We start from the raw sequence: 20,096 nt of genomic DNA on the forward strand, positions 1-20,096 counted from the left end.
GTATAAACATGGTGACCCTGATATTTGCAAGTAGGATGTGTTCTTGGATTAACGTCTGAAAACAGAATAGTCTTAAAAACCTGTATGACTTTCATTCTACTGTGGTGCACAAAAGGTGATAGAACGAATGAATGAACGAACAACAGTGAGCGTGTGAATTCAATGCTGTTTGTCTTGGTGGGCATTGTTAGGTCTTGACAAGTGCACCTGGATCCTCCGAATGAGGCAGACATTGTCCTTCCTTTCTCTCTCTCTGTTTTTCTTCCTAAAACTTGCTGACCCAGACTCAAACTGTGGCATTCATGCGAGCACACAATTTGCACTGATGCGCAAGCAGAACTCAACATACACAGACAACGTAAGTCTGCGATTTAGAAGACAAAATGAAAGAGCAACACAGGACATTAGAACAGGTGAAACTAGACTCTTAAAGGAAAAGTTCCCACCTAAAAAATGAAAATACTCTCATCATTTACTCACCCTCATGCTATCCAAGATGACTTACTTTCTTCTGCAGAACAAAAAATGAAGATTTTTAGAAGAATATTTCAGCTCTGTAGGTCCATACAAAAGTGACTAAAACTTTGAAGCTCCAAAAAGGACATACTGTAAAGGCATCATAAAAGTAATCTCCAGTGGTTTAACCGATGTCTTCTGAAGTGATCCAATCGGTTTTGGGTGAGAACTGACCAAAATGTAACTACTTCTTCACTACAAATCTTGACATCAGCAGTCTCCTTGCCGATCATGATTTCAAGCTCGATTACACTTCCTAGTGCCATCTAGCGCTCTGCGCATGCATCAAGCACTAGGAAGTGTAATCGTGCTTGAAATCATGATTGTGCCTAGAGACTGCAATGGCAAGATTTATAGTAAAAAAGGACTTAAATGTTGATCTGTTTCTCATATCACTTCTGAAGATATGGATTAAACCACTGGAGACATATGGATTACTTTTATGCTGCCTTTGTGCTTTTTGGAGCTTCAAAGTTCTGGTCACCATTCACTTGAATTGTATAGACCTACAGAATTGAGATATTCTCCTAAAAATCTTCATTTGTGTTCTGCAGAAGAAAGAAAGTCATACACATTTGGGATGGCATGAGCATGAGTAAATAATGAGACAATTTTCATTGTTTGGTGAACTATTCCTTTAAAGAGCTCATTATGTAGTTTTACATGACAAATTTCCCCCCTTTGTCTGATCCTTAGAATATTAATAAGAGCAATATTAGATTTTTGACGGGGATAAAAAACAAGGCTGTGAGGGATACACTTGCAATCTCTCTAATGGGTTGTGCTGTTGTTTAAAATGTTTTGGATCATTCCATTGACAAAACATTGAAAGACACATCTTTATTAAAAAAATAAATAAATAAAAAAAAATCATTAGGCAACAAACTCCAGAAAGCACAAGTTGTACAAATTAGATGTGATCTAGGACCTTTGTAGGGCTTTATACAGTGCATGCCATTGACGAGACTGTAAGTCTAACCCTCACAGCCCCACTTTCATTTCTGTCAATAATCAAATATGGCGCTACTATGAATAAGGTCTATTAAACAGGCTGTTTCAGCTCCTGTGCCTTCAAAACTTCAATGTAACTTCCTCCTTATTACCTCACAGTGACTGAACGGGCCAAGTGTTTGAACACAGAATAGCTGTTGTTGTCGTCATATACACATAAACTCCATTTTTGCAGCTTAGTTGGAATAGATCTCTTTGGAATGGGAAAGAATGTTTGAAGCCTGATCTCATGACGTGACTTGTGATGAAAGTTACTTGGAGGAGAAAATCAATGGTACCGATTCTGTTCTAGTCAAATACCTAAAGTATTTGCAAATATTCTCAATCAACAGCATTAGTGGCATAATGTTGATTACCACAAAAATGTTTTTTTTTTTCTCTCCCAATTTGGAATGCCCAATTCCCAATGTGCTTTTAAGTCCACGTGGTCGCGTAGTGACTCGCCTCAATCCGGGTGGCGGAGGATGAATCCCAGTTGCCTCCATGTCTGAGACCGTCAACCCGTGCATCTTATCACGTGGCTTGTTGAGTGCATTGCCACGGAGACAGCGCGTGTGGAGGCTTCACGCCATCCACTGCGGCAACCACGCTCAACTCACCACGTGCCCCACCGAGAACGAACCACATTATAGCGACCACGAGGAGGTTACCCCATGTGACTCTACCCTCCCTAGCAACCCGGCCAATTTGGTTACTTAGGAGACCTGGCTGGAGTCACTCAGGGATTCGATCTAGTGAGCTAGCGAACTCCAGGGGTGGTAGCCAGTGTATTTTACCACTGAGCTACCCAGGCCCCCACAAAAATATATTTTGACTCATCCCTTTTTTTCTTCAAAAAAAGCAAAAATCTGTTACAGTGAGGCACTTACAATGGAAGTGAACGTGGACAATTTTTGGAGGGTTTAAACAGAAATGTGAAGCTTATAATTTTATAAAAGCACTTGCATTAATTCTTCTGTTAAAATCTGTCTATTATTTGAGCTGTAAACTTGTTTAAATGATCATTTTTACAGTCATTTTACGGTTTTAGGGTTTGTCACACCTGGCTCAAAGATGTGACATTAAAGGGAGACGACACGGCAAAATGAATTCAAAAATAATTTATTACAACAAGGATAAATGAAACCACATAATCAAAAATATCCGTAACCAATAATGTTAGTCAGTAATGACTCCAAAACAAATACATAAATGAAAAAATGTTCTCAGAAACTGGAGCATGGGTCTGGCAAACTGACTAAGCAACAGCTTAGTGGCAGCATCACTTCACAACTGCAAGTTGCTTAAATAAGGTGCCATGAAGAGATTCAGGTGCGCTCAATTCATGCCCCAATCACCAATCAGACCTACAAACGACAAAAGAAGAAACAACCAAAACCACAACAACTGTCATAACAGGTTTGTTGACATTATATCGTCATGGCAACGAAGTTGTAAAACTGAATATACCTTTACACAGAAAGGATTAGCAAGCGATTTTATCACACTAAAATCATATTAACACGCATATTGTTTATGTCTTATGGCCGTACTTTTGAAAAAGTGAGTATTTTAACGTTTACAGATTGGCTCCATTCACTTTTACTGTAAGTGCCTCACTGCAACACAGATTTTTGCTTATTTTAAAGGAGGGGCAAGTCAAAATTAATTTTGTGGTAATCAATATTATGCCACAAATGCTGTTGATTGAGCTTAACTTGTATTGAACCCAGAATATTCCTTTAATACTCATTATAAATGACTTGAACTTAAGAGGTGTTGTAAAAGTTGTAAAAATTAAGACTTCTCACTGGCGAAATAAAACCGTAAAAAGTGACCCCCATTAAAACACTTGCACTCCTTGCTAGTATAAAGTTTAACCTGTGTGCTGCCCCTTGGCATAACAGTAAAAGGCTTGTTAGTAGAATTTGCTAAGTCAAGCATCACTATTACTATTGCTGATGCTTGAACATTAAGCATCAGTTTATGATATGTACAAGAATAAGTGTTTTCACATGTAAAACAATCTGTTGATAATTGTGAAAAAATGGTCACTCGTTATAAAAAACCTACAATGCAATAAAACCGCGTTTACGTGAGATTTTGAAATCGTCAAGTTTTCCTACTGTTTTGACTTCAAAACGTGAACAGAAATGTGCACAAATTGTCGCAAGAACGCAGGAAAGGTCACCACTCAGCTTTGACTGACGCATATTGACAAGTTTTGTGATGAGAGAATTTTCAGATTTGAATTTGATGTATGACAGAGAGAGAAGAATAGAAAGAAAGAGTTTAAGAATCAGCTTTATATTAAAAAAAACAATCGCTGCAAACAAGTGGCGAAACCAGGCCACTTCCTATCCGCATCACTCCACCTTCAATCTACTTCCTCCCCCCTCCCTGTCTCTACTGCTCTTCTTCCACAGACGAGTTCACCCTGCAGCGATAATTCAGCCTATTTCATCTCCCTGCTCATCAGAGCCCAGATTTAACGCAGTCAAAACCACGTGTCCAAAGCTCAGATGTTGTCAAACCCTAAAGGAGGTCAGAGCGTTGTTTCAGAAACGTTCCACATGTCTGCAAGCCGTAGACCTGATTCAGACAACCTGCTTACAGCAACAAAATCAGGACAAGCCACAGGATAGAAAAATCACCCATGAGACATGGCCATTGGCCCCAGATTAACCATGTACCCCCCAGACACGTTAATGCCTCGGTTGACTGCGAAACAACCAAGCCCCAACCTTCCCTAGTTGGAGAGCAAAACAAGAGAACCCATTGCCCACCCTTAATTCAAAATGCCCCCTCAAGATCTCATCATTTCTCCCTTGTTTCTCCAAGATAGCGATAAGATTAAGGGCGTTTTCACACCTGGCTCATTTGAAACATTTATTTCGGAACCTGGTGCATTTTCTCCCTTAGTTCGGTTAGACATATATGAACATGGCGATCACACTCAGATTCGCATCAAAACATCTGTCCGATTTCAACTGAACTCTGAATCAGTTCGCTTGTAGTGCGAAAGCAATTTGACCCAAGAGAGCAACAAACCAACCGATATCCCATGAGTACTGCAGGTCAAGACGTCACTGTAATTCAAAATTAAAAGATTTAGCATTCAGTTTAATACTGGAAACCTTTCTGGCAACTATATTAGATATAATTACACATTTAAAAGGCTACTATTTAATAATACCTGAAGTAATTTTAGTATGAACGCTTCTCTCTCTTGGCAGAACAGACACAGGTAGGACGGCTTTAGCAACTTTTTGACAGATAAAAACCAAGAAAGGAAACCAATGGGGCATGGGTAGCTCAGCGAGTATTGACACTGACTACCACCCCTGGAGTCGTGAGTTCGAATCCAGGGTGTGCTGAGTGACTCCAGCCAGGTCTCCTAAGCAACCAAATTGGCCCGGTTGCTAGGGAGGGTAGAGGCACATGGGGTAACCTCCTCGTGGTCGCAATTAGGGGTTCTCTCTCTCTCAATGGGGCGTGTGGTAAGATGTGCGCAGATCGCGGAGAGTAGCATGAGCCTCCACATGCTGCGAGTCTCCACGGTGTCGTGCACAGCGAGCCACGTGATAAGATGCACGGATTGACGGTCTCAGAAGCGGAGGCAACTGAGACTTGTCCACCGCCACCTGGATTGAGGTGAGTAACCGCACCACCACGAGAACCTACTAAGTAGTGGGAATTGGGCATTCCAAATTGGGAGAAAAGGGGATAAAAAAATAAATAAATAAATAAATAAAGAAAACCATTTTGGAGGCATGAAGTAGGACTACCTCTTCAGTTTTAATTTGAACCATCTTATCTTCACTCTACTCTACTGAGTGCATGTTTGAGAGCTCTGTGACCATGAGAACAGAAATAATAGGGAAGTAACTAATGTTTATTTGTAGTGCAACCTCTGATTGGAAAGCACATTCTGTACCATTCGGCAGCAGTTTGCATAACTGTGACATAAGCAATACTCGAAAATTTGTACCGGATGACAAATTTTACCGGCATTAACCGGTATATCGATGTATGAGTGAAATCCCGGTACAGAGAACATACATTCTGACCAATAAGGCCACAGTTTGCTCACGTGTGTCTTTTGTTGACATCCGTTTTGCAAATGTTAAAAATGTTGCTTTGTGCAAGCGAACCAAACTAAGGAGAAAATGCAACACTTTTAGCCCATTTCAGAAAAACTAAAACAAGCTACAGGTCTGAAAATGCCCTGAAAGGAGAGCAAATAGAGACTTCTGCTCATGTCTCCTGCTTATCTGATTTTGCTCAAATATTCTAGACATCCCCTCAAGAGATATAAACAATGTCTCAAAGTGTGCTTAGATTTGCCTAGATACCAAAGTCTGCGATCAGAAGTCAGAGATTTCAACATGAAACAGATTTCAATATCAAACATTTCTCATCAAACTCTTCCAAGATCAAATTATCTGAGTTTTGCTCTCCACATTAATTTTACACCTTGTCTACACCGGGTGCGTTCATTTATGTGACACACCGAAACGTCTTGAGGCTGTCTCCACTGGATGCATTGAAGCAAACGTTCTAGGCCTTTTATTTGTCTTATTGGCAAGAGTAGCACTGCAACGACAAGTGTAGACAGCTTCATTGATTTTAATGGGATCTGTTTGCTTTTGATGTGACCTGGTGCTCACGTCCGGTGTAGACAGGGTGTCATAGTTCTATAGTCTCTACTTCATGTCAACAATTGTCTCATTTGTGTCTATTTTTATTTCTACTAAGGAATTTTAGGAGAAACATGAGACAAAATGAATACTTCAACCAGATGTTGTAATTTGTGTGCCACTAGCCTGACAGACCAGGATCACATATATAATGATTGTTTTCAAACAGGTTTCCTGAACACCCAACCGTCTTCACTGGTTGGACAAACAGATAGTCCCACCCCCAAACTCATGCCATTGGTTGAGACAATGAGCACATTTACATGCACGTTTTTACACCGATTATGCCAATAACACGCGTGGTCATGTAAACGCAATAAACAGCATTCCTTTATCAGTGTAAGAATAAACTGGTCGACATGGGTAGAGTTTTGCCAATTACACCGATTTTGCATGGCAAAATCAGAGAATAACGCACATTTTCAAATGTCATGTGAACGCAGATTTCTTGCTTTGTCTGATTTTTTAAATGAGCTTATTTTTGGTAGTTATCAGTGTACTGGTGTGCTTGTAAGCATGGTCAGTGTTTCTATGTCGGGCCGGACGGGTAACTCAAACAGAGCAATGTTGTGAAGGTGCCACAAAGTTGCAGTGTTCAATTTTTGGGAAATCAACCTACAAATGGCTTACTTATTGTTGTCTCTACATATTAAGCTGGAACAGGAGGAAATATTTTAACATTGAAAAATTTAATTTAAATTGAATATAAATGAAAACTATTACATCTCCTGAGCTGTAAAAAGCTAACCTTTGCGCAACTAACTTTTACTCTGGGAACACAAAGTTATAATTGCGCAAAGCTGTAAATAAACTGATAGTTTGATTATCACTCTACAAAAGCCTGCATTCAACATACAATTAGTGTAAACTGCATAAAGTGCCCATTATAACCACCACTGAACAATCACTGTGAATAAAACCTATTTTGGACACAGAATTTAGGGGCAGGACCCAAAAGCAGAGTTAAAAATAAGGGGATTTATTTAAACAAAAAGAAAGGCTAAATCCAACATAAACTCCCACAAGGGAGAAGAAACAAACATAAACTACCCCATAAGGGAAACAGACAATCCTGGCTGGGGCAGAGGAGAACGGGGCACAGGACCGATCAGACCGAGCTGGTACGAAACAGGACCGACATAGGGGAACAAACAAGATGGACTGGCACTGGACAGCACACACGAGGAGGCTAAAATAGGGAGAGAAATCAAAAACAAAGCCACGTGCTCTCACAAGACAACAAAATGGCATGAGCGCACATCACTAAGACAATGAGGCAATATATGCCCATGCCAACTGACAAACAAGACGAGAGAATGCGTAGCAATGGCAAACAAAGCAATGCCACGCATTCTCACACCAAACGAAACCTGAGCATACATCGCGAGGCAACGACATGCGATGCATGCAACAGGCGACAAAAACAAGACAGGACACTTGTGCGAGATTTCAGCCACACACACACCCGACACCGGTCCGAAGTGACCGAACCTCAGCACAACATGAAGACAGCTCGTGACCCGGGCACGCAACACAAGCGCAACGTGAGGCGCACCCGTGTTTGCGAGAGCCAGACATAAACTACTGATGCGAGTGCATGCTGCCAAGATGACATAAGCACGATGCACCCACGTCAGTAACAAACCGAACATGGAGCATCAGTGTCCGGATCCCGACACAGACCGAAACTGAACCAGACAGGAAGTCAGGATCCAGACACCATACTCCCGACATGAAGCAAGACAGACCAAAGAGCGCACGGCAGGGAATACAACCAAAACCACGTGCTCACACAAAGACAGACAACGAAACACAAGACAGACATGGGACGATGATGTCACGGTCCTGTCACACAAAAACCAGGACTGACAGAGTGACAGGACCGTGACAATTTCATTCATGTTTAAAATACATTAGCAGACACCGCTCAAGTTTTCTTCATTATAGCAGCTCATAATAACATAGCATTCCTGCTGGTACACATCTTTAGAATTACCACGCCAAAAAGCCTCATAAAGCATTAGAGTGAAGTTGATGTTGCATGAGCTAATAAAGCTCTGCCATGGTTATTAATGGAATAGTTTGTGCGTGTGTAACGTTGGGGAGAAAGATACAGATCAGGAGACGTAACATCTCATTTAATCCATTGCCGTGTGATTAGTGATCAGTCAACGTTGTCACATAATGACAATCAATACATTATCAACCAGCACTTCAACGGTGTAATGCTTGTAAAACGATCTGTGGCATGTGGGGGCGTGGTCATGTGTCGTCTGCGGGAGAGGGAGAGCGGTAAGGCTCGTCACCTGGGTCGTAATTACCTCTAACACCTGTCTCTCATTATAGTGATGGTGGAGGGAGACCTGATAAGGCACGCCAGATCATCAGTGGGAGAGAGACAGGTGTTAGAGATAATTACGACCCAGGTGACGAGCCTTACCTCTCTCCCTCTCCCGCAGACCGACACATGACCACGCCCCCCATGCCACACGATCATATAGCACTGGCTAGTAAAATATTGAGACGTGAGTCAAGAGGGCAGATGCTAATGTCCGTATTTCACATGGAGACAACAGGCATATATGATTTCTTTCATTATTTTTTCGAACTAAACCTGCATCTTTACCAGGACCAAAAGGTTCATTGCGGGAATGTGAGAACTACCACACAATAAAACCTCTTCTCCTCTGCCAAGACCACAGAGACTTCTAGAAGGAGAGCGGTAAGGACTTGTGACTAGAATTACTGACACACTTTTCCTCCGAGTGTTGATCTAATCTGGGTTTAGGCATGATTACATAAGCAGTCACTTTTCCTATGTCTCCGGGCGATGGTAGTGCAACTGAAAAACGCGTTTGCTGAGGAGCAACTTGGACACAGATTTTAGTATCAGCGGTTTCAGCTGCTGCAATCACACATGGCCAGCTGTGACATGGCCATATTTTCAGAGTCTCTCAGCTGTGGTAAAAATATACCGAAACACTCAGCAAAGGAACGAGCTAAAACTGTATCTTATAACTGCGAAATGAATATTTATCAGCTCCTCTCACAACACCTCTGGTTCTCACATATCCTTATTGGATTTAAAGACACAAGTTTCGCCGATGTTCAATTTATAGATGAACCGATGGCAAGAGCTCACTGATATCGCCAGTTCCTGATTGGTTGGCTTCTATGTGAATTCCGGAAGTCAGGACGAACAGTTTTTGCAATGAGCACTTGAGGAAGAACTAGTTGCTGAAATTTGCTCACTCACATTTCAAATTTTTTTGTGAAATTTGCTCAATGGCTCACTCAATAAGTAAACTAGATATCCTTGAGCATACCCGAACATTTGTTCTCAGATTTCAGATTTACCTCCCCCTAAGCTTCCAGTAAATAAAATAGTTTAATAAAAAAAAGTTTAAAAGTGAACTTCTCTTTAAAAACTGTATTTATTATTTATGAAACATTCAATTGCCTGAAAAGTTTCAGATTATTCACTTATTATAACAAAACTCAAAAATGAAAATGTGCATCTTAAACCGCATGCTGCCATATGACCAGTTAGTAACTGTTTCAAGTCTCACGAGCCTTGCGTACACATAACACAGTAAAAGTTTTTTTGAATGACAATAAAGCTTAACTTAACTCACTAATAAGTGACAGTTCATAAAAGTTCAGAAATCAGACAAAACTGGTCGCGCTGTATATTGTTGATTCACTTACAAGAGCCACTCAAAAGAGTCATATGTTTGGAAATCAGACAACATTTGTTGTAATTTATGTTTCACGCTTTACATTCAGTAGTGGTGTCTTGGTGCTGCTGAATACTGGTGCATGAAACATGGTCTTAATATTTTATATGGTTTCCGGTAGATCTGCAGTTATAATGTTACTCGATCTCAGTGCTGCATTCGATTCAGCTGACCACGCTATCCTTCTTAAACTTTTAAGGGATGAGGTTGGCATCCAGGGCACTGCTTTAGATTGGTTTACATCATATCTCTCAGATAGGACTGTGCGGGTTACGATTGGAAATTCTTCCTCTTCCTCTGCATTGCTCACTTGTGGGGTACCCCAAGTGTCCCTATTGGGAACCATTCTATTTTCTCTCTCTATGCTCCCTTTGGGTTCTATCATGAGGAAATTTACTATTTCATATCATTGCTATGCCAACAATACTCAGCTATATATTCCTCTTAGTTATGTTTACTCATGCTCTGTTCTTCTAAAATACTTTGAAGACATTAAATGCTGGACTGCAAAAAACTTTCTCCAATTAAATAAGAGCAAAACTGAGGTTGTTGTGTTTGGTCTCCCTGGTGCTGCCTCTTATATCACTAGGAACCTAGATACACTGTCTTCAAATGTTCATCCTTTTGCAAAATACCTAGGAGTGATTTTTGACTCAGAGCTACATTTTGGAAAACAGATAAATGCTGTGGTGAGGAGTAGCTTTTTTCAACTAAGGCAAATAGACAAATTAAAACCACTGCTCTCATTTAAAGATCTGGAGATAGTTATCCATGCCTTCATCTCATCTAGACTTGACTATTCCAATGCACTGTTTATGGGTCTAAATCACTGATCTCTGTATCACTTGCAGTTGGTTCAAAACGCAGCTGCAAGGTTGCTTACTGGTGCTAGGAAGAGGGAAAACATTTCACCGGTTTTAGCATCTCTTCACTGGTTACCGGTGCAATATAGGATCCATTTTAAGATCTTGTTATTTGTTTTTAAAGCTTTAAATGGTGTGGCCCCTTCCTATCTGTCAGAACTTCTGAGCTATCAACAATCCGCTAGAATCCAAAGATCCTCGGACAAATTTCTCCTGCAAATACCTTGCTCTCGCCTAAAGTTTAAAGGGGATCGTGCTTTTTCTGTTGCTGGCCCTAAACTATGGAATAGTTACCTCTGGATGTTAGGTCTGCCCCTTCCCTTCCTGTTTTTAAATCACGCCTGAAGACGTATCTGTATTCCTTGGCTTTTACATGAATGTTTATTGTGGATTTTATGGGTAATTTGTACAGCACTTTGGTATACACTAATTGTTCTTAAATGTGCTATATAAATAAATTGACCTTGACCTTTCCTGTCCACATCAACGAAAAAAGCGCATTCGAGAACCGCTAATAGAACCAATAATCATGAAAATCAGGTTGGCTTGGCGGAAGTTTATTTCAGGTGGTTGTTATAGGGATATTGGTTGGCTCTTTGGTTCACTGGGTTGGATTGGATTGTATTTCAGCCAAAACCGAACTGTTCCAGAGTTCGCTTGAAATCGGATGACTGTTTTGATGCATATCCGAATGCACTTGTCATGTTCATATATACCTATATGAACTTAACTAAGGTTCGAATTACTCACAAGGTGACGAATCAACTGCTCCCAACAAACTAGGTTTGCAATGTGGACCAGACTTCATTTTGATATTCAGAGACTACGAGTTTCCTTCTTAACAGCTCGCTGTTTGTGTAGTTGTGTGTGTTGTACCTGTGGCAGTGCGGAGCTGAGCTGACGCTGCAGTGAGTCTCGGTCGTAGATGACATCCTGCAGGTGTTCTTGGGCGAGGGCCAGGCTCTCTTGTGTCTCTCTCAGGGTGTCCAGCAGACGGTCCCTCTCGTCCAGCATGTTCACCATCAGCTGCTCGAAGTGTGAGTCCGGGTCGGAGGCGCTGCTCTGGGAGCCACGCTGGCTCAACGCAGTGTCCTCGCTGATCGTGGGCATTACCTCGCACATCATATTTACCTGCTGAAAGACAACAAGTCCTTGGAATACATGTATAGTATACGTATGTAGTTTAGCAAAGACTGGGTATTCATACTAGGTACTCATCTGAGATCAAATCCAAAAATGTTTGCACTGAAAATACAGTATATCAGTTGTTTAGGGCCAAAAACATGCTCTATGCAAGTACGCAAACACAGACGTAAATACTTGGCTAACACTTTGCAAGCGTGCAGTCCCGTTGTACATACTTGTGCATTCTTGTGTCTACCATGTCATTGACCTGAAAAGTCGAGGAAGGCTACACTGCCCTACAAAACCAAAACGCAATAACTATGCCAACAAATAAAAGTGAGGAAAATGGCTACAAAGCTTTGATTGTCCAGCCAAATGTGCATTATAAAATAGTCTTCTTTCATCTGCTGAAAGCTGTTCTAACGTCCAACAGGAAACATTTTAGCGTTGCACCTTCAAGATGAAAATAACCAATAGACATCTTGGTAATGTGCATGTGCTATCACTGAACAGATCTTCACAATTATGTAAATAACAAATCAATCAACACTTTGTGTTGTGTAAAAACAATAATATATAAACCATCCATCCATAAGCACTGTTTTTCTTCTTTTTGTTTCTATCTGTACAAGCATTTATGCGCTCAGACAGTGGCGGTTCTAGCTTGTATGGCACCCTGGGTGAACCGCCCCTTCAGCACTCCCTCCCCCCAACACAATCCTGAAGGGGGGGTCCGTGCCGCCCCGGGCGGCTGCCCATGTCGGCCATGCCTAAAGCCGCCACTGCACTCAGAACATGTGCGAGAAGACTGCGTGTAGACTGTATGTACATCGTGTTTATGGCTGTCTACTCTTGTCAGACTCAAAGCTGTCAGAATTGTGGCGGCTGGTTGCTGTAGGGGAGACAAGCATTAAAATATGACGGGCCACAGAGCTCCACGCCTGGACTTTGATGATACAACAGAGGCAAAGCGGGTGGAGGAATCTTCTGGCAAGGACGAGATGTGTTTGTGTGTTTGTAGGAAAACCGCAAAAAAAAAAAAGAAAGAGTCTTGGGAAGGAAATCTTGAATATACAGTATACAGAGAGGTCTAAAAGCCTAATTTAAATCTGGAAAGAAACAGAAAGCTTTTGGATTTTGACAAATTTAGAACAAGGAAACCACATCTAGACCAAAACCACAACTTGTGCCACTGATCTCTCTCAGGTGGCTCATCTATTACACTATGCCTGAGGATGTTATACTTAGTATGGTATTCTTAAAACAGAAGCAAATTAATGAGATGGTAGCAATTCCTATCTAATAAAACATGCAAAAAGCCCCTAAACAAAAATAACGGTAGTCTATTGCATTATATCATTTGCAGGTGGCATATTCTTATTTTCAGCCACTGTATGTATACACTCAGGCCTGTCCCTAAGCTGACTCTCGCTGTTATTGGGCACTCCAGTCACCCTGTGAACAGGCTGTTAGCCAGAGTCCCACCATCTCCCAGCTAGCCACTAACCGCTAACTTTAAGCCCACAAACACTCTGGGCTGCGGCCAGCTCTCCTGTCGACAACTGAGCGTGCAATGGAGAGTCCTGAAGCAGCCTGAAAAGTGGGAGATTTTCCCCGACTGTGGATAAAAAGTTTAAAAAGAAGAAATTCCCTAATGTCGAAATTCTTCCACACCGCAAGTTTCCATATCAACTTTTGGTTCAACCAATGCCGTGAGTTTGGGGTGGGACTATCTGTTTGGCGACCAATGGAAATGAAAATTCTATCTTATTATTATTAACTCTCATTTACTCATGTTGTTCCAAACCAGTATGACTTTCATTCTGTGGAACACAATTATCAAGCTTAAAAAAATAAATAAAAAAAACACAAAAAAAAACACGATAAAAGCACAGTTAAAGTAAACGATGTGACTCATGCACTACATTCCAAGTCTTCTGAAGTGATACATTTTGTTTTGTTCTTCACACAAACTGATCGTAAGTCTATTCACTCTCAAATCAAATCATATTGATAAAGCGCTTAAAATATGAAAGCTTCATTGATAACATCAAACCTCACTTGTTCTCATGGCATCTCATAAGCAAACATCATGAAGTACGTTTAGTCATGTGATGCGATGAGAACCAATGAGGTTTGATGTTACTGATACAGATTTATAGGATTTTATTTTGTTGTTTGTTTGTTTATTTTGTTCGAGCTTGACAGACCAGAGTCACTATAAACTTACATTACAGCAAATAAATAGGGCTGGGTATTGATACAGATTTCCAGATTCAGTTCAATTTCGATTCACAAGCTCTCGATTCGATTTGATTCTAATTTTGATTAAATGGGTTTGTTTCAGTTATAGTGTCCATTTTGCTTACAAATAAGATAAATTCTCTCCCAGCTAATGCTGTTAATTATACAGGGGACCTTTTAACTAGGTACATTAGGAAAATATACATTTTACTAATTATATTTTATTACTTTTTCATCATTTTGGTCACACTCTGGCTTTTTATAAATGAACAAATAAATGTATTCAATAAATATTGTTATATACTTATTGTTAAATTGCATAATTTGTACTATTTACAAGTATTTACATTGATTTGTTGAACACGTGCCAAAACCGGTACTGTCTCTTTAACAAAAAAAAACGGCATTTCTGCATCTGTGCAATGCATGATTAGAATTAAACAAGAGACAGTATTCAATGACAAATGGGTTGCATGGATCTCATCTTGGACACACATTACACGGAACAACATTTACACTCTGTGTAAGGATCTCACTGCTGAACACATCATGACTAAACTACACAATTACTGGTGAGAGAAATGCAAACATTTACCAGCCAGTTGCCAAATATATTAACTTTAGTCACATAGCGCAATATTTGGTTGCAAATGCGAGCGATTTCCTCTCATTGTAGTAGAGGGTTGTGCACTGAGTGAAAGATCGATCTTGGGATTTAAGAATCGAGATCATTCAAAGATCAATATTTTTACCCACCCATACAAATAAACCATCTGAAGACTTTTTAAAAATTATTCTTGTGTCCCACGGAGCAAGAGAGTCACACATGTTTGGAGCAACATTAGTAAATAATGACAAACTTATAATTTTTCATCAATCTATTCCTTTAAGAAATAACGTGTTTTTACACATTTTTAAAATCTGAGAGTATTTTCTCAAGAGTATAGTGCTGCCTCTTTTGCAGACTTACATGGCCACTCTTCAGGTAGTTATTGGGATATTCACAGTTGATCAATACAATCACCAGCACTCCTTACCCTTGACGCTTTCAGCTTGCTGCTCAGGAAAAAAAAATTTAATAGGAGAACAACAACTGTAAAACAGACGGCAACGAAAGTCAATAAATCAGTGCAGTGGAATCACTATAAGGACGGGGTAAATCAAACCCCAAATCATAAGAAGGGTAGTGATTGGGTGTTCTTGTTTCCATCACCAAGTGGAATTAGAGAAATATCTGGGGAATAAAGGAATAATAGGGAGATGTGTGCGAAGGGAAGAACAAAGGAACTGAAATAGTAGCGTTATCTCAATGCCATATGCCAATCAATAAATTGTTCATGTGGGACACAATCTGGGTTTCCCTCTCAATCACTGCACAAGCATTTACACACAGAGACCACAGACAGTCCTTACACATACAAACAAACAATCCAGCTGCAATGGAAAAAAGGCCTAAATTAGTTTTTTACAAAACATTTACACATTCAGTCACCCTCTGACAGTGACGTCAAAGGCAAACATCTACTGCAGCGCTAAGCACTGACTCGCACTAGCCTGGATGTGCCACACAGCTTACACACTGCATATTACATCATCATTATACAATGACACCACAAACTGGACAAATCCAGGATTGTGGTAACATATTCCATTTACACATTTAAAATAATACCACTGATAAAAGTTCATTTGGAATCTTTGAATCGGATGTGAAAAAAAGTTTTTGTTTTGTTTTTTTTCACTAAAAAGACCAAGCTCAAAAGAGATATTATTTCAGGAATCGAGCTACACTGGTTCAACTGTAAATTTTTGATTCACTAAGAACCAGCTCCTAAGAGTCACTCATTCAGGAATGGGACTATACTGGTCTGGCTGTATGTTTTTAAATCACTCAAGACTATCTCATAACAGTCATTCATTCCAGAATTAGACTCCACTGATCCAGCTGTATGTTGCTGATTCAGTCATTCGTTCAGGAATTCAAGAATCAGAATACCCTACTTCAGCTGTATAGTTTTTATTTACTACAAAACTGGCTTATAAGTCATTTGTTCAGGAATCTGACTACACTTGTATAGCTGTGAGTTTTTGATTCACTAAAAAGAACCGGCTCATAAGATTAATTTGTTCAGGAATCGTACTACACTGGTCCTGGTATGTTTTTGATTCACTTAAAATAACCAGCTCATAAGAGTCATTCTTTCAGGAATCGGACTACACCTGTCCAGGTATGTTTTTGAGTCACTAAAAAGAACCGGCTCATAAGCGCTGTATGTATCATGCTGTAGATTCAATAGTGGGGTTGTCGCACAATTAATACAGTGCAACAAACACTGTCAAAGAGTATTTTACTATTGTGTTCCGTCCACATCAATAAAAGATTGCAAGTTTGAGGCTACAGAACTGAACGCAATGAAAATCATTCAGACCCTGTATTTCTTAAACATGGAACAGTTGCAAAAAATGATTCTCGGTCAACATGATCACAAGGGAAGTTTCTGTGAGTTCCAGAACCCCAAGGATCGGCCACATTATGCCGACTCACTGACAAGCATCATCTCCTATCAGACAATTATGCATGAAGAAAGGTCAACCTAATGTTTCACTGTGAGATCTGTCTGTTTCGGTTCCCAATCGTGTTCCAACTTGTTTCAAACAAATGATAGACAAATTATTCATTAATTTGAAATGAATCACCAACCGTAGCACGACTTTTCAATCTATAGGTCGCAGCAAAAGAAACAAAGAATAATGCAGCAGGATTGTAAAAGTGGAAAAGAAAAAGCCATTACAGCTGCTAAAGTGAAGAGGACTCCCATCTATATTTCGTAAAGCCAAACAGCTCTCACATCAGCAACGGGCCTGGCAAGACATCAAAACTTTAACTGGGGAATGATCCAGAGCTCAGCACAGGGAAGAGCACCCTCTGAGATACATACTGGTATTCAATGAACATAAACATAGTGGAATCCCACATTTCATTGGGGAAACAACTGATTTATTTGGGCTGATCCAAAAAACACAGTGATAATATAGTTTTTTACATGACTCCAGGGACTCACGGCCAGTTGTAAAGGAACATCTGATAGAAATAAAGCCACATTCTGGTGGCAATTCAGATTAAATACTGTATGGTTATAAAAAGGCCTACACAGTATCTGCAAGCATATAGTACTCTTTTAAAAAATACCATATTTAAATACATTTTAGATTGTTCCCAAAACCAATTGTGAAATTGTGAAGGAAAAAAAGACTTGAGATTCCATCTGGGCCTGGTTATAATGTATTTTATAATTATATGGTAAATCTGGACTCCTTGCATCGTAACCTGCCATCAAAAAGAGTGCCATAATATACAGTACTAACAGTAGTTAATTAAGGCCTCATGACTGGTTAATAAAAACTGTGTCAAATATTCCAATGATGGCCAATACTAAATCCTTGCATGTAGGGGGTGGTCTACATGTCTGTGTATTGGAATGAATAAACAAACAAATGATTTGGGAAAGTTATTGACTATTAGCACATGGCAGCTCAAATCTTAACAAAAGTTCAAGGGCACAGAATATTTGGAGGGTTTTGGCATAACAGCAATGCACTGAAATTTAAGGCAAATGGGCACAAACCCAACACTGCTCAATAACACATTTGGTGCAACTGAGTGCTGTACACTGTATATTACACCCACATTTCAATCTGAGTATTGAGTGGAGCACAAAGCAGTGCCCAGAGTAAAAGCCCCACTGATGAGTACAAGAGGGATCATATTCCACACACTCTGTCTGAATGAATGAATGGCTGTGGGAGGGAAAGAGAGAATGAGAGAGAGTGAGAGGAAGAGGGAGGGCTGAGGTGAGAGGGTTCAATGAAATCTCTGGATTTGTACTGATACAAGATAGAGTAAGAATAATGGGGAATGACACATACACAATCAACTACACTCATTATGGCTGTGCAAAACTATTTTTTAAAATAAGCTAGGCAGTGGGAGGTCTCAATGACTGGTCTACTAGTCGGTCTAAGGGCTAGGGCAGTGTTTCCCAACCTTTTTATTGCCACAACACACTTTTTACGACAAAGAAATTCTGCGGCACACCACTATCCCACATAGGCTAACCATCGTCAATATTTTTCCTTTTCAAGAACTTGTCCATGTTTTCTGTCCATCTTAGTAGCGTGTTTACTTGTAATGTTTGAAATACGGCTATGCAAAAAAAAAAAAAACAAGTTGCATAGGTAGGCTACGCTGTGTGAGGTCACAGGTGGCGAGAGCGCTAAATGGGTAATGAAAAAACAACAAATTTGCTTCTTTTCTAATGTGTAGGTTTGTTCTTCCAATGCCACAACAAATTACAGGGATGCAAACTCACGAGGGGCGAAAAAGGTAAGACAATCACTGGTCCACGAAAATGTTTTCTGGAGATTTTGTTTTTTAAAGAATAAGCTAAAAGCACCAATTCCAGCTATTTTAGTGATTCAAGTTTATTCAAGTTTACAATTGTGCAGAATTAGCTGCAAAATAAAGAGTATTTTGGTGAGGCTTGCTTCTGTGAGTCATTTACGACTGAAATCTACCAAGAGACTTTATAGTGTTTAAGCATTAAAAGAACAAAGCAGATCTACAGTCTTCCTTCAGTCTGAGCATTATTTTTCATCCAAAAAGACAACAATAATAGTCTAATAATAGTGAGTTTCAATAACGTCCTTACCTTCTCCTTTATTAAAACTTGCATGGCTACAAATCTACTGACTTCAGTATAAGAATTATAAACACAAAGCAGATCTACGGTATCATTTTCCTACAGTAGCCTATTTAAACTGCTGAGCATGGCTTTAATCAGAAAAGACCACAATAATAGACAAATAATAATAATTTTGAGTTTCAATAATGTTCTTTCGTCATTGTATAGAGCAATTCACATGAGTTGAGTCGAGGCGTCAACGCTCCGTTCAATGCCAGCGTCAAGCGCCACATTGCCCTCCACATGACAAGAGTTGCAGAGAGAGTCACAGAGGGGCGCTTTTACGAGTCTGCCACATAAAAAAGTGGGAGGTGTGCACAATAAACTTTGAAAACATGTATTTGGAAGAGAGAGAAAAAGCTTTCAGTTGCTTTGATAGCAGAAAGTAATAAAAGGGCTCATTTATGTTTAGGTCTAAGCGTTTTCTTGGTGAATTTAAATTAGTTCAATTACTGATGTCTCTGATATTCGTAAATAAGGTAATATTTGATTAAAAGAAATTGAGACATTCAATGTGTCTTCAGAAATGTGGACAGTTTTTAAATATTTCTTGTTGCTTAGTACTCTCAAAGACATTATTGGTGAAGCAAAAACGTGTGTGTGAAAAACACTTTGGTGTAAAGTGGCGTCACTTCATAGACCTCAATGTATTCTGCAGCGCTGACACGAGTCATGTGAAAGACCCTTAATGCATATAAATATCAGTCACATTTGCACATGAATCATTGCTCTTCACAATCACAAAAGTGACCGATTATGGTTTCAAAATAGCGAATTTCTCCGAAAGGTGAGGAGTTTGGATCCCTGAATTTTTTTTTTTTTCATGCATTTATTTATTGTGTGGAATTTGATAATTTTCCACAGCACACCTGACAATCTTTCACGGCACACTAGCGTGCCACGGCACAGTGGCTGGGAAACACTGGGCTAGGGTATACTTAGTTTTTCAACATGCTGCTCAGTATCGCGCATGGTCAAGCACTCTAGTCTATCGAAGTCTCTATACTCTTTTGACCACAAGCCCACATGGAAGAGTTTGATGCATGCATGCTACGATTGTGGACACTCTTTTGGTACAATCAACAGCAGGTGCAGATGGTGCGCACAGTACGACTAGATCACGTGTCTAAAAAAATTGGCTGAACGTGGACAGGTTGCGTGTACAGTGCTGATGAAGAC

At 39.9% G+C, this 20,096-nt stretch overlaps 1 protein-coding gene across 2 annotated transcripts in view; it reads right to left on the minus strand.

Annotated features, from left to right (window-relative positions):
• ppfia2 (PTPRF interacting protein alpha 2) overlaps positions 1-20,096 on the minus strand; it is a 218,355-nt gene that overhangs the window by 195,746 nt on the left and 2,513 nt on the right. For both annotated transcript variants that reach the window (XM_051691158.1, XM_051691157.1), the window contains exon 2: positions 11,683-11,940. In XM_051691158.1, the coding sequence (XP_051547118.1) occupies positions 11,683-11,931 (249 nt within the window). In that variant the 5' untranslated portion in view covers positions 11,932-11,940. The remainder of the gene's footprint in view (positions 1-11,682; positions 11,941-20,096) is intronic.

This window comes from Myxocyprinus asiaticus, chromosome 47, assembly GCF_019703515.2.
Source record: "Myxocyprinus asiaticus isolate MX2 ecotype Aquarium Trade chromosome 47, UBuf_Myxa_2, whole genome shotgun sequence".
NCBI lineage: Eukaryota > Metazoa > Chordata > Actinopteri > Cypriniformes > Catostomidae > Myxocyprinus > Myxocyprinus asiaticus.